Genomic DNA, 15,023 nt, shown 5'->3' with positions numbered 1-15,023 from the left:
CGGGTCTGAACCGATACCAAAAGATTGGGATCGTCCCCTGCATATTCTCAGACCATAATGCCTTGAAATTAGAACTAAATCACAACAAGAAGTTTGGAAGGACCTCAAACACGTGGAGGTTAAGGACCATCCTGCTAAAAGATATTAGGATATTAAGGAAGAATTAAAAAGATTCATGGAAACTAATGAGAATGAAGATACAACCGATCAAAATCTTTGGATGCAGTAAAAGCAGTCCTGAGGGGGAAATACATCGCAATACAAGCATCCATTCAAAAACTGGAAAGAACTCAAATACAAAAGCTAACCTTACACCTAAAGGAGCTAGAGAAAAAACAGCAGATGGACCGTACACCCAGCAGAAGAAGGCAGTTAATAAAGATTCGAGCAGAACTCAACGAAATCGAGACCAGAAGAACTGTGGAACAGATCAACAGAACCAGGAGTTGGTTCTTTGAAAGAATTAATAACATAGATAAACCATTAGCCAACCTAATTAAAAAGAATAGAGAGAAGACTCAAATTAATAAAATCATGAATGAGAAAGGAGAGATCACTACCAACACCAAGGAAATACAAACGATTTTAAAAACATATTATGAACAGCTATACGCCAATAAATTAGGCAATCTAGAAGAAATGGACACATTCCTGGAAAGCCACAAACTACCAAAACTGGAACTGGAAGAAATAGAAAACCTGAACAGGCCAATAACCAGGGAGGAAATTGAAGCAGTCCTGAAAAACCTCCCAAGACACAAGAGTCCAGGGCCAGATGGCTTCCCAGGGGAATTCTATCAAACGTTTAAAGAAGAAATCATACCTATTCTACTAAAGCTGTTTGGAAAGATAGAAAGAGATGGAGTACTTCCAAATTTGTTCTATGAGGCCAGCATCACCTTAATTCCAAAACCAGACAAAGACCCCACCAAAAAGGAGAATTACAGACCAATATCCCTGATGAACATGGATGCAAAAATTCTCAACAAGATACTAGCCAATAGGATCCAACAGTACATTAAGAAAATTATTCACCAAGACCAAATAGGATTTATCCCCGGGACACAAGGCTGGTTCAACACTCGTAAAACAATCAATGTGATTCATCATATCAGCAAGAGAAAACCCAAGAACCATATGATCCTCTCATTAGATGCAGAGAAAGCATTTGACAAAATACAGCATCCATTCCTGATCAAAACTCTTCAGAGTGTAGGGATAGAGGGAACTTTCCTCGACATCTTAAAAGCCATCTACGAAAAGCCCACAGCAAATATCATTCTCAATGGGGAAACACTGGGAGCCTTTCCCCTAAGATCAGGAACAAGACAGGGATGTCCACTCTCACCACTGCTATTCATCATAGTATTGGAAGTCCTAGCCTCAGCAATCAGACAACAAAAAGACATAAAAGGCATTCAAATTGGCAAAGAAGAAGTCAAACTCTCTCTCTTCGCGGATGACATGATACTCTACATAGAAAACCCAAAGACTACACCCCAAGATTGCTAGAACTCATACAGCAATTTGGCAGTGTGGCAAGATACAAAATCAATGCCCAGAAGTCAGTTACATTTCTATACACTAACAATGAGACTGAGGAAACGGAAATTAAGGAGTCAATCCCATTTACAATTGCACCCAAAAGCATAAGATACCTAGGAATAAACCTAACCAAAGAGTAAAGGATCTATACCCTAAAAACTATAGAACACTTTTGAAAGAAATTGAGGAAGACACAAAGAGATGGAAAAATATTCCATGCTCATGGATTGGAAGAATCAACATTCTGAAAATGTCAATGTTACCCAGGGCAATTTACACGTTTAATGCAATCCCTATCAAAATACCATGAATTTGGGATCCCTGGGTGGCGCAGCGGTTTGGCGCCTGCCTTTGGCCCAGGGCGCGATCCTGGGGACCTGGGATAGAATCCCACGTTGGGCTCCAGGTGCATGGGGCCTGCTTCTCCCTCTGCCTGTGTCTCTGCCTCTCTCTCTCTCTCTCTGTGACTATCATAAATAAATAAAAATTTATAAAAAAATACCATGAATTTTCTGCAGAGAGTTGGAACAAATTATTTTAAGATTTGTGTGGAATCAGAAAAGACCCTGAATAGCCAGGGGCATATTAAAGAAGAAAACCGTAGCTGGGGGCATCACAATGGCAGATTTCAGGTTGTACTACAAAGCTGTGGTCATCAAGACAGTGTGGTATTGGCACAAAAAGAGACACATAGATCAATGGAACAGAATAGAGAACCCAGAAGTAGACCCTGATCTTTATGGTCAACTAATATTCGATAAAGGAGGAAAGACTATCCACTGGAAGAAAGACAGTCTCTTCAATAAATGGTGCTGGGAAAATTGGACATGCAGAAGAATGAAACTAGACCACTCTCTTTCACCATACACAAAGATAATCTCAAAATGGATGAAAGCTCTAAATGTGCGACAAGATTCCATCAAAATCCTAGAGGAGAACACAGGCAACACCCTTTTTGAACTCAGCCACAATAACTTCTTGCAAGTTACATGCACGAAGGCAAAAGAAACAAAAGCAAAAATGAACTATTGGGACTTCATCAAGATAAGAAGCTGTTGCACAGCAAAGGATACAGTCAACAAAACTAAAAGACAACCTACAGAATGGGAGAAGATATTTGCAAATGACATGTCAGATAAAGGGCTAGTATCCAAGATCTATAAAGAACTTTTTAAACTCAACACCAAAGAAACAAACAATCCAATCATGAAATGGGCAAAATACACGAACAGAAATCTCACAGAGGAAGACATAGACATGGCCACTAGCACATGAGAAAATGCTCTGCATCACTTGCCATCAAGGAAATACAAATCAAAACTACAATGAGATACCACCTCACTCCAGTGAGAATGGGAAAAATTAACAAGCAGGAAACCACAAATGTTAGTGAGGATGTGGAGACAAGGGAACCCTCTTACACTGTTGGTGGGAATGTGAACTGGTGCAGCCACTCTGGAAAACTGTGTGGAGGTTCCTCAAAGAGACCTGCCCTACGACCCAGCAATTGCACTGTTGGGGATTTACCCCAAAGATTCAGATGCAATGAAATGCCGGGACACCTGTACCCCGATGTTTCTAGCAGCAATGTCCACAATAGCCAAACTGTGGAAGGAGCCTCGGTGTCCATCGAAAGATGAATCGATAAAGAAGATGTGGTCTACGTATACAATGGAATATTACTCAGCCATTAGAAATGACAAATACCCACCATTTGCTTCAACGTGGATGGAACTGGAGGGTATTTTGCTGTGTGAAGTAAGTCAATCGGAGAAGGAGAAACAGTTATGTTCTCATTCATTTGGGGAATATAAATAATAGTGAAAGGGAATATAAGGGAAGGGAGAAGAAATGTGTGGGAAATATCAGAAAGGGAGACAGAACATAAAGACTCCTAACTCTGGGAAACAAACTAGGGGTGGTTGGAAGGGGATGAGGGCGGGGGTTGGGGATTAATGGGTGACGGGCACTGAAGGGGGCACTTGATGGGATGAGCACTGGGTGTTATTCTGTATGTTGGTAAATTGAACACCAATAAAAAATTAATTTAATAAAAAAAAGAGCCACAGATGGGCCATCACCATCAGGCTTACTTTGTCAGTGGCAGTGAAGGCTTCATTCTGAAAGGTGCCACCTCTCAGGCCTCCTATCCACTTGACCCTCCCTGCCAGGCCCCTGAGGCTGTACCGTGGAACAGTGCCATTGGGAGGTACCTGCATTGCCAACGCAAGGCCTTGCGGGCCTCAGGCACTTTCAAAATTAGCATTGTGGGTAAGGAGATGCCAAGCTAGGCCCTTACCACTTCTGCCTTGGCCTCAGCCTTAGCTTTGACTATCTTTGATTTCCAGGATGCCACAGAATGGCTGCAGCAGCCACTACTGTTGTGCTTTCACCAGGGAACACTCTTCCTCCAAAGAGCTCAACAAAGACACTGAGACTGTGTTCAGCTTCCTCAAGAAGGTGACAGTCCTGGACAATCCCTTGAGATGAGCACCTGTGTCAGGAGGGTCACCACTGATGCTATCATGGAGAAGCTAGAGGAAAAGCCTAGTGAGACAGAGGAGCAGGAGGCCTGCAAGGGGCCTAAGGGATACAGCCAGGCAGGGCAGCCCAAGGAGTCCAACTTGGATACAGGTGCAGTGAAGGCTGAGAGTGAAGCCAGCAGGGCTTACACTGGAGTTCCCAGTACTCAGGTGAGGTGTAAGCTGGCTCTTCCAAATCACCATTTGAAACATTCAGAAACCCCAAAGCCAGCTAAACTCCATGCACAATCTAAACTCCTCCCCACAACCCCACCTTTTACCAGGAATATAGCAGAAAGAATACTCCTACCAGACAGATGCCTGAGACTTGACTAATCCTAAAACCCTGGGCAATTTTTGTCTTTTCTTGGACAGATTCCTGCAGTCACACCTCAATTCAACCTAGAACCAAAACTGAAGTTCTGGAAATGGAAGCCAAGTGATATGGATCATTTAATGATGCGTAAGACAACTATTTTCCTTAGTTTGGGGGACATTTTTATTGGCTTTGCAACCTTCCCCTCCTCCACCAGGAGGAGATGAATCTAGAGACTGGTAAAAAGAAAAGTCTCTGGGGAGAGTGTCAGGAGACCTGGATTTATGTCCCAGCTCTGTGCCCTGTTGTCCGTATAACTTTGAGACAAGTCTTTTCATCTTGCTGGACCTCAATTTCCTTATGGAGGGAAAGGTGTTGTCTTGGTGTTTCAGAGATCCCTAGACACTTTCTGGTAACAACACTGTGTTATTCGACCTGAAGAATGTAGGCAGTGGGCAGCCCATTAACATTCCTCTTACAACATTCATTGAGTGGTAGCTTTATGTCTAGTATTTTGCAGGGTGCTATCATGTACACTGTTTATGTTTAACTCTTAAAATAACCTTGTGAAGTGGCAGTGATTACCCTCATTTTTACCAGTGAGGAAACAAGCTCCGAGATGTTGGGTGACTTGTCCAAAGTCATTCACATTGTGAGAAAATTTGGATTCAGATCTCGCTTTTGACTCCAGCTCTAGTGCTTTTATCTAGCTCACTATAGTTTTCAGAGGGTTCATTTAGAGAGGTGACAAGCAGGTGCTAGAATTATAGTAGGAGGAATGTTGCATAAACAATATGAGGAAATTTCCGGCTTTGAAACTTAAGAATGTTTTCATAAGGGGGGGTATGCTATAGTTTCTACAGATAATTTTACAATAAAGTATTTTTAGGAGAAGTTAATTACAATTCTTATCTGCGGTGGTAGGGGGTCTAGCTTGATAGTTCTCAATCAACCTCTTGTTTTGTGATCTTTCCTATCCCACTTTCAGAAAATTGGGCCCCATCAGGATAGAAGCAATAAGACTGCTTTTTTGGAGAAGGATATTAATATGTTTACAAGCATTCTCTTTTTTAAAGACTTTATTGTTTATTGGGAGAGAGAGAGAGAGAGAGAGATCACAAGCAAGGGGAAGGGCAGATGGAGAAATAGACTCTCCACTGAGCAGGGACTCCGATGAGGGACTCAATCCCAGGACCCTGGGATCATAACCTGAACCAGAGGCAGACACTTAACTGGCTGAGCAGCCCAGGCACCCAAGCATTCTCTTTCTATATTTATAGTTTTTGGTAAGGTTTAAGGACACAAAAATTGGAATAATATTATTGGAAGATAATTTAATTTCAGTGGTGTTAAAGACCAATCAAGCAGTAAACAAGCAAACATACCTAATGACTCTAGTAGCTAATAGTTGCAATTTGGTACTGCATGTCAAGGTTCTCATCTACATCTCTTGTTCTTCCTATTTCATCATTGGAAAATGTATCACCGGTTCCATCTATTTGAATTATTTCATTAATATCATCAATTACCTGAATGCTTAAATCCATCTGAGAATTAGAATCCTTCTCTGAGACAGGTAGGCTGCTGGGCTCCTCTGTATTTCTTTGTTGCTTTATAGAATCACATCCAAACATCCTATTTTTAAGAACATGAAGCTGAGTATCAGACATGTGCCGGTGCTGGGCCCCCTGTTGGCTGGTGGAGAAGGGCCTACCATTCAGATTTTGAGTCATGCTGCCTGAAACACTGAGCACAGGCTCCACTTGGGAATCTGTCTGAGAGACCTGTGGAGGAAACACAACACCTGGAAGACTGATGTACTGCGAACTTTCCGGCTGACTCTACAAGGCTTCAGACATGATTTCACGCTCATTTGCAGGAGGTGCAAATATATCACTCGTGGCATTTTCTAAATGTTTCCTATCCACTGTCCCAGAATGAAGAATTGTGGGTTGCTGGAGCACAGTTTCTATTCTCTGTGATTTTTCAGTAGTGGCGTGGAGAGAACATGGGTTCAATTGTGGAACACTGGTCTGGATTATTGGAGGCTGCCCCAGCTGCTGAAATACTTGCTGAATTGGATGTAGAATACTTGCTCTTCCAGAAGTCTGTGTCACCATAATTGGTACATTGGCTTTATAAACGTGACCAGATGCAGTCTGCAGTGTCACACCTGCTGGCACATGAATAGGATATCCAGAAAAAGTGAAGCTTGCACTAGAGCTTGAGGTCACTAGGAACCATGTCACAGATGGTCACACCTTACTAAGGCGCTGTGTGGACAACGTGCAGAGATACCAAGTTGGTTCTTTAAAGGCACAGGCTTTGGAGTCACAAAGCCTTGAGTGTGACTTACCGTCTAGTCAGTGAAATGGAACAAAGTACTCCACACCTAAGAGGGCTGTTGTGGAGATTCAAACAAGCCAGAAAATGTAAGTTTCCAAGTCTAACACCATTTGTGAGATGTTATAGGCGTCCACAGAGTGGTAGCGGTTGTCATTATTGAGATTTGGCAAATTATTAGGTGAATAATTTCCAGCCAGAGAAATAATTCAAGACAGTGAAGTAGCAGCAGTTGATTAATGCAGTTGAAGGAGCAGAGTCTAAGTTCAGGAAACTAGCATCTAGTCTTAATTCTCCCCCTGACTTGATTTGTGACCTTGAGACAGATCCTTCCCCTCACTGGGCCTCAGTTTCTCCATCTGAACCAGAGGATTTACACCAGATAATTCCTGAGGATCTTTCCTGCCTATCTCTAATTATTTCCTCCCAGCTAAGCCATTAATTGTTTCTCTGGGTGCAACAGCAGATTCTTTGCTGCCCAGTGGCTTGTTTCAGAATAACTTTCCTTGGCAGGTTCCCTGTGCCCTCTGCTGGTTGCTGAGAGATGCTGGCTATCTTTCCTCTGAGTGTTATAAACACCTGTGCAGACAGGGACTGGGGTCCAGGGAAAAAGCAAAATGGAGTGGAAAAGCTGAATATTAGGGGTCATTGATGTAGGTTAAGGGTACCATTGATCTTTGGTTCAATCACTTCATTTTATACTGGGACATTTTACAGTCCCAAAGAAGGGAAAAAATTTCCCAACACAGAGACAACTGGAAGTAAAGAGGACCTGAGAGTTCTAGTGTTGGCTCTGCCACAAATTCTACTGACAAACCCCCTTCTCCCTCTGGGTTTTAACATTCTTCTCTGCTAACTGGAAATCCTCATCCTACTCTCAGGCACTTTTCAGGTCTACTATGAAGCTAAGTTGAGATAATGGATATAAAAACAATGCATTGCTAACTAGAAAATGGTACCTGATTGCAATGGGTCATTATAAGAAAATGGACTAGCAGAATGGCTCAGATCCTTTTGTATTTCTCAGGGAAACTGGGCTTTGACTGACTTCATCCAGGGTGTTTTATCTTTAAGGCCTATTTATCCAACTCTCCAGAGCTAAGTGGCTCTTGAAACTATAGCTGCTTTGGCCCAGATTTGGCTTTGGTCACACCTAGGCCTGCACTTGTAGCCCAGGAAGTGGTGAAGCTTCAAGAGGATGAGGTCAGAAGGTAGGGTGGGGTTTCTTCAGAGCTCTTCATTTGGGAAGTTTATCAAGTGTCAGTGGGACTGTAAATTCTCTGTGCTTTGCTCATTGAATTAGGATAATGGGGAGAGTAATACTAATAATTGTAATACTTAACATTTACACAGTGCTCAGTCACTCTTCTCAGCCATTTACGTGTATGAGTTCATTTCACCACATAACTACCCTATACATTGGAGACTATCTTTAAGATTCAGGTGATAATAATGCCTACCTTATAGGATTGTTCACATAAGTACTTGTAACAGTGTGTGGCCAAGAATCATTGTGCAATACCTGTTAATTATTTGCATTGGTTATTAAAAGCAAATGTCACATACAGGGATTGTACCTCAAGTCTGTTATTAGCTAACACCTTAGTAAGAATTAGTAGAATGAAAGTTAAGGGAGTAAGATGAGGAATAAGCATTCTTTAGATTTGTACAGGACTTTATACTTTGCAGATTGCTATATATATATATATATATATATATATATATATATAGAGAGAGAGAGAGAGAGAGAGAGAGAAATACTTACAAAACTATTTTAATTATAATTGCCATTATTATTATCATCATTGTTTCCATATGATATGAGGAATTTGGGTCATGCTATATGAGGAACAATACATTGACGTCAAAATGCCTAGTTTCAAAGTCCTGGCTCTATTACTTAATTGAGTATGTGACTTTTGATAAGTCATTTAACCACTTTGATTCTTGGTTTCCTTCATTTGTCAACTGGAAATAAGAAGTCTCCCCTGTTTTCTTCCTAGGAAAGAAAGAAAACATAGACATGTTGAATACCTATGTGTTTTTACTTCTATTATCTTATTTGATCTCCCCAGTGTCCCTGCTCTATTGATCTCATCACCACTCTATTTTACTATGCTTCTGCCTAGAAATGGTACTCATTACCATACTCAGAAGCAGTTAGGACAGTGGCTATTGTCCCTGTCTCACAGCTGAAGAGACTGATACTTATCTAAGGATGCAAAGTGGTAGACATAGGGATCCTAGACTTTATGTCAATGCTGGATCTATACTGCTTCTCACTCCATTCTTGGGTCTCTTGAGAATTACTGAGTCTAATTTCTCCATTCTCTTAGCTACTGTACCTTTCAAAGCTGGTACCTTTCAAAACTATGGACTGTGAAGGAAACTACAGTCAGGCTTTTCTGACCAATTTGCCAACTATTCTGGCCTCTCTCATCTCCTCCCCCACCCCAACTATTGACTTGGGTACTCACTATGTGTTCAGCTTCTCTTTCCTGGTGGGAAGGCTGGGTAGGGCACTTTCTGAGTAAGCAAGGCTGCCTCCCTGCTGTAGGTTCTGCTATCCAGACCATCGGGGATATTTGACAAAAAAGAGGAAAGTCCAAAATGGGTATCAAGATATTTCTGAACACACAAAATTATGAAATTGATGTGATAGGAGCTTCAGTTGGAGCAGGCAGGTAGTAAATATCCTTTAAAGACATTAAGAGCCATAGAGATTTTAACCTTAATTCAGGAGGAGCTTTAGCAAAAGTATTAATGGTTGCCTTCCACCCTTCTTTTCTTACCCATTTCCAGCTGTGGGGGCATTGCCCCTGTCCTCTAAGCTTCAAGCTGCTTAGTTCTGGTCCCTCCCCAAGGTGCAATTTCGAAAAGACTTTGTCCTTCTGTATTGGGTATAAATGTGTACCTCCAGATATATCTTCAAGTCCTAATCCTCAGGACCTGTAAATGTGACATTATTTGGAAATAGGGTCTTTGCAGATATAATCAAGTTAAGATGAGATCATACTGAACTTGAAGATTGTGGGTCTCCAGGAATTGCTTTAATCTTGTCTAGAAAGTCAGAGTAGCATGTCTGTGGGCAGACAGACCCACCATTTACTAGTTATGTGATCCTTGGATAACACACTTATCCTTTTTTAACCTTGGTTTCCTGACTATAAAATGTGCCACTATCTCTTATGAAATAGCTATGAAAACTGAATGAGATAGCATGCATGAATATACTCAGCAAGGTATCTGATACAGGTGTATCTGTATACAGATACAAGGTATCTGAAACTAGGTGTTTCATAGATATTTCATAGGTGTTAATTTCTTTACTCTTTTTCCATTTGGAGGTAAGTATTTTGGGAAAGAAAGAAAAACTTGGGATGAAAGCAGCTATCACCTTAATTCCAAAACCAGACAAAGACCCCACCAAAAAGGAGAATTATAGACCAATATCCCTGATGTGAACATGGATGCAAAAATTCTCAACAAGATACTATCCAATAGGATACAATAATACATTGAGAAGATTATTCACCATGACCAAGTGGGATTTATCCCCGGGATGCAAGGCTGGTTCAACACTCGTAAAGCAATCAATGTGATTGATTATATCAGCAAGAGTAAAAACAAGAACCATAGGATCCTCTCAATAGATGCAGAGAAAGCATTTGACAAAATACAGCATCCATTACTGATCAAAACTCTTGAGAGTGTAGCGATAGAGGGAACATTCCTCAGCATCCTAAAAGCCATCTACGAAAAGCCCACAGCAAATATCATTCTCATGGGGAAACACTGGGAGCATTTCCCCTAAGATCAGGAATAAGACAGGGATGTCCATTCTCACCACTGCTATTCAACATAGTATTAGAAGTCCTAGCCTCAGCAATCAGGCAACAAAAAGAAATAAAAGGCATTCAAATTGGCAAAGAAGAAATCAAACTCTCCCTCTTTTGCACAGCAAAAGAAACAGTCAACAAAACTAAAAGACAACCTACAGAATGGGAAAAGACATTTGCAAATGACCCATCAGATAAAGGGCTAGTATCCAAGATCTATAAAGAACTTTTTTAAAAAAAGAACTTATTAAACTCCACAGCAAAGAAACAAACAATCCAATCATGAAATGGGCAAAAGACATGAACAGAAATCTCACAGAGGAAGACATAGACATGGCCAACAAGCACATGGGAAAATGCTCCACATCACTGGCCATCAGGGAACTACAAATCAAAACCACCATGAGATACCACCTCACATCAGTGAGAATGGGGAAAATTAACAAGGCAGGAAACAACAAATGTTGGAGAGGATGTGGAGAAAGGGGAACCCTCTTGCACTGTTGGTGGGAATGTGAACTGGTGCAGCCACTCTGGAAAACTGTGTGGAGGTTCCTCAAAGAGTTAAAAATAAATCTGCCCTACGACCCAGCAATTGCACTGTTGGGGATTTACCCCAAAGATACAGATGCAGTGAAACGCCGGGACACCTGTACCCCGATGTTTATAGCAGCAATGTCCACAATAGCCAAACTGTGGAAGGTGCCTCGGTGTCCATTGAAAGATGAATGGATAAAGAAGATGTGGTCTTTGTATACAATGGAATATTAATCAGCCATTAGAAATGACAAATACCCACCATTTGCTTCGACATGGATGGAACTGGAGGGTATGATGCTGAGTGAAGTAAGTCAATCGGAAAAGGACAAACATTATATGGTCTCATTCATTTGGGTAATATATAAAAAATAATGAAAGGGAATAAAGGGGAAAGGAGAAAAATAAGTGGGAAATATCAGAGAGGGAGACAGAACATGAGAGACTCCTAACTCTGGGAAACGAGCAAGGGGTGGTAGAAAGGGAGGTGGATGGGGGGGTGGGGGTGACTGGGTGACAGGCACTGAGGGGGGCAGTTGATGGGATGAGCACTGGGTGTTATTCTATATGTTGGCAAATTGAACACCAATAAAAAATAAATTTAAAGAAAAGCAGCTGACTATATTGCTGTCCAAGGACAAGAATTGAACTTAGCCAAGATGTGCTTCTGGCAAGTTGTTGTTTGTTTTTTTCCATCTCTGTCCCCGCACACACACACACACTTTTTCAAGTGCTTTATTATTTACTTTAATATATGTGCATTCTCATTTTCTCATCCTAGCAACTCTGCAAGGTAGGTCTTATTACTATTCCTTTTAGGCAGTTGAGGGAACTGAGACTCAAAGAGATGAAATCATTTGCCTCAGTTCTCACGTTGAATAAAGGTTAAAATTTATAACAAATGAAGAATATTTATTCCCATTATCAAAGTACAAACCAAACACACATACAATGCCCAAGAAAGGAGAAACATAGAAATTATTTTCTTTAATTTTTAAATTAATTTTATTTTTATTGAGATATGATTGACATGACATTATATTAGTTTCAGAATACGATGTCATAGTTTGATATTTGTGTATATTACAAAATGATACCAGTTAACAGCCCAGTTGACTTCTATCATCATACATAGTTACAAACTTTTATTTTTTTTCTGATGAGAATTTTCAAGTTCCACTCTCCTAGCCACTTTTTCTCTACAGCTTCTTAAATAGAGTAAGAGTAGTGTTTTATTGTCCTGGAGACTGAAGATTCCATAGAAACATCTGTAATGATGCCTAATGTGAATTTCAAATAATACTTTAAACATGAGCATTTATTTTCAAAACACTCCTTAAATACATAAAAAAAGAAGAATACATAAAAAAGGTTTTCTTTTGCATGAAACTAAGTATCACTGCATTTAGAGTGCTATTATGTTAAGTTTTTAAAATATTATTTCCAGTAGAGTCAACATAAAATGTTATATTTGTTTCAGGTCACAATATAGTGATTCAACAATTCTGTACATCATTACTCAGTACTTATCATGATAAGTGTACTCTTAATCCCCTTCACCTATTTCACCCATTCCCCCTTTTCCCCTCTGATATGCTTTATTTTAAATGAGTACCTTCAGGTTTTCTTTTTTTTCAATAAGAACATTTTTTTACTTGAGGCATATTTTAGAATACATGGTTCTAAAAGATTATATATATATATAAAACATTTCATCCAATTAAAATAGAACATACATTTTCCTCAAGTACACACAGAAGAATCCCCTGGTTAAATCACATAAAATGAGACATAAATATTACAAATTTAAGAAGACTGAAATCATACCAAGTATATTTTCCAACCACAAGTGTAAAATCTAAAGACCAACATTAAAACAAAGCTGGAAAGTCTGCAATGTAAATATTAAATATTTAATATGTAAATATTAACACACTATTGCATAAACAATTGGCCACATGACAAATCAAATGTCAAATCAAAATATGTCTCAAAACAAAAGAAAAAGAAAGCACAATGTCCCAAAACCTATGGGATGCAGTAAAAGCATATGTCAGAGTGAAATTTATGCTATAAATGCTTGTATTAAGAAAAAAGTTCAAATAAATGGTATTATACCACAGGGAACTAGAAAAAGGAACTTATCTGGAATGTAGTAGAGGAAGGAAATAAAGAAAAGTCAGTAATAAATAGACACCAAAATAAACAATAGCATAACATTTAAAATAATGACCAGTTTTCCAAAAGAAGATAAATAAAATTGGCAATGATTTAATTACATTACACAAAAAAGAGAAGACTCAAAATGAAAATGAAAAATGGAAAAGAAAACAGATAACCACAGAAACACATAGTGTGATAAGATTACTATATACTAACAAATCAGATAACTTAGGAAAAAAAAAAACAGATAATTCCTAAAAACACAAGTTACCAAGATTGAATCATGAATCTTGAATCCAAGAAGTAGAAAATCTTCTTACACCAGAAACAAGAATGAAAGTTAAATTAGGAATCAAAACACTCTTATCACAGAAAAGACCAAGACCACATGTTTTCCTTGGTGAATTCTAACAAACATTTAAAAAAATAATTAATGACAATCTTTATCAAAAGCTTACCAATAATGGAATAGAGAGAAAACATTAAAAATCATTCCATTAGCCAGTACTACCCTGATTCCAAAGCAGGATAAAAACAATACAAGGACAAAAAAGTCTAGTTTGTCCCATATAAGTATTGCTATCCTTTCTTTAAATCGGTTGCCTGATTTTCACTTTCTCTACTGTGTGATGTCTTTTAAACTTTTGGTAATTGGTTCTTTGCTTGCATTTATTGATAATAAACAGTAACCCTGCCTAGATTTGGGAACTGGACCAGATGATATTTCAAATTCAGAAGCTCTTCTATTTAAGCCAAGTTGGCCCACTTCCCACCTCCATTAACTAAACCTAATTGGTTTTTAAAAAAAATTTTTTTATGATAGTCACACACAGAGAGAGAGAGGCAGAGACACAGGCAGAGGGAGAAGCAGGCTCCATGCATCAGGAGCCCGATGTGGGACTCGATCCCTGGTCTCCAGGATCCCGTCCTGGGCCAAAGGCGGGTGCCAAATCGCTGCGCCACCCAGGGATCCCCCTAATTGGTTTTTGTGCAGGCTTTCCTTTCCCCAGCTGAACCATCACCAAGGACTCCACAACTCAGAATGCTCCTGGAGAAATGCCACTTTCTACAAATCTCACAGAGCATCCCCATGGAGCTGGATCAAGTGAGGTGAAGGAGACCCACAAAGCTTTGCACAGGTGTGCCTTTTATGTCCTGGTTTCTGTGGCAGGAAAGGAAAAGCAGTCCTTATGCATAGACAAGCTGTATTGACATTTATCCTCCTCCTTCCTCACTGACACCCCCCCCCAACACCCAGAGCTCTTCCTTTGGTATCTGAAAATCCACTGTTAACAATGCCTTGGTATAGATTTTCCTCTCTCCATGCTCTTCTGTTAAAATGCAAATTTCCTCATTTGGGGGGCCCTTCAGCTCAAAATACTCAAATATTACACCTTCCTAAAGCCTCAGGACTTTTCCCCCAATCCCTCTGTACCTAATACTTTCCAGGTCTCATAAGCTCCAGTTACTCCCTCCACCATTTTCTCACTGCTCTTATATACATCCTGCTGACCTCAAAGGGACCAGCCCTGTGGTCCCCATCCTCCGTGGGGTCATCCTAAGCCTGACTCTCCTGCAACTTGCCTAGACTTACTCGCTGTGGATCCCAGGTCTTTCCTCTCCTTCACTGACTACTGACCACAGAAAGCCCCTCAAGGTTCAAGGCAGCTTCATTTAACCCAGTGAAAGCCTAGAGGTTTCCCCAGTCTTAAATGTCAGAATGACAAGCCTTGGTTACATTTAAGCTCACCTGTACTG

The 15,023-nt window shown here is 40.0% G+C and overlaps 2 protein-coding genes across 2 annotated transcripts in view; one reads left to right on the top strand and one right to left on the bottom strand.

The window, feature by feature from the left end:
- The window catches only part of AMER1 (APC membrane recruitment protein 1), a 63,007-nt gene extending 57,650 nt beyond the window's left edge, over positions 1 to 5,357 (top strand). Inside the window, exon 3 of the transcript XR_005386288.1 lies at positions 4,443 to 5,357. The gene's annotated coding sequence lies outside the window, so the exon portion shown is untranslated. The remainder of the gene's footprint in view (positions 1 to 4,442) is intronic.
- Positions 5,358 to 5,777: 420 nt separating this feature from the next.
- LOC100685931 (TFIIA-alpha and beta-like factor) lies at positions 5,778 to 6,620 on the bottom strand (the record flags this gene model as incomplete). The annotated part of the gene is given in 1 exon segment (XM_038588795.1): positions 5,778 to 6,620. A coding segment is annotated over 1 exon segment (843 nt), but the record flags the coding sequence as incomplete, so codon positions are not given.
- Positions 6,621 to 15,023: the final 8,403 nt, after the last annotated feature.

Source organism: Canis lupus, chromosome X (genome assembly GCF_011100685.1).
Source record: "Canis lupus familiaris isolate Mischka breed German Shepherd chromosome X, alternate assembly UU_Cfam_GSD_1.0, whole genome shotgun sequence".
Lineage (NCBI taxonomy): Eukaryota > Metazoa > Chordata > Mammalia > Carnivora > Canidae > Canis > Canis lupus.
Note: the sequence above shows the minus strand (reverse complement) of the source record. Positions and strands in the feature narration are given on the sequence as shown.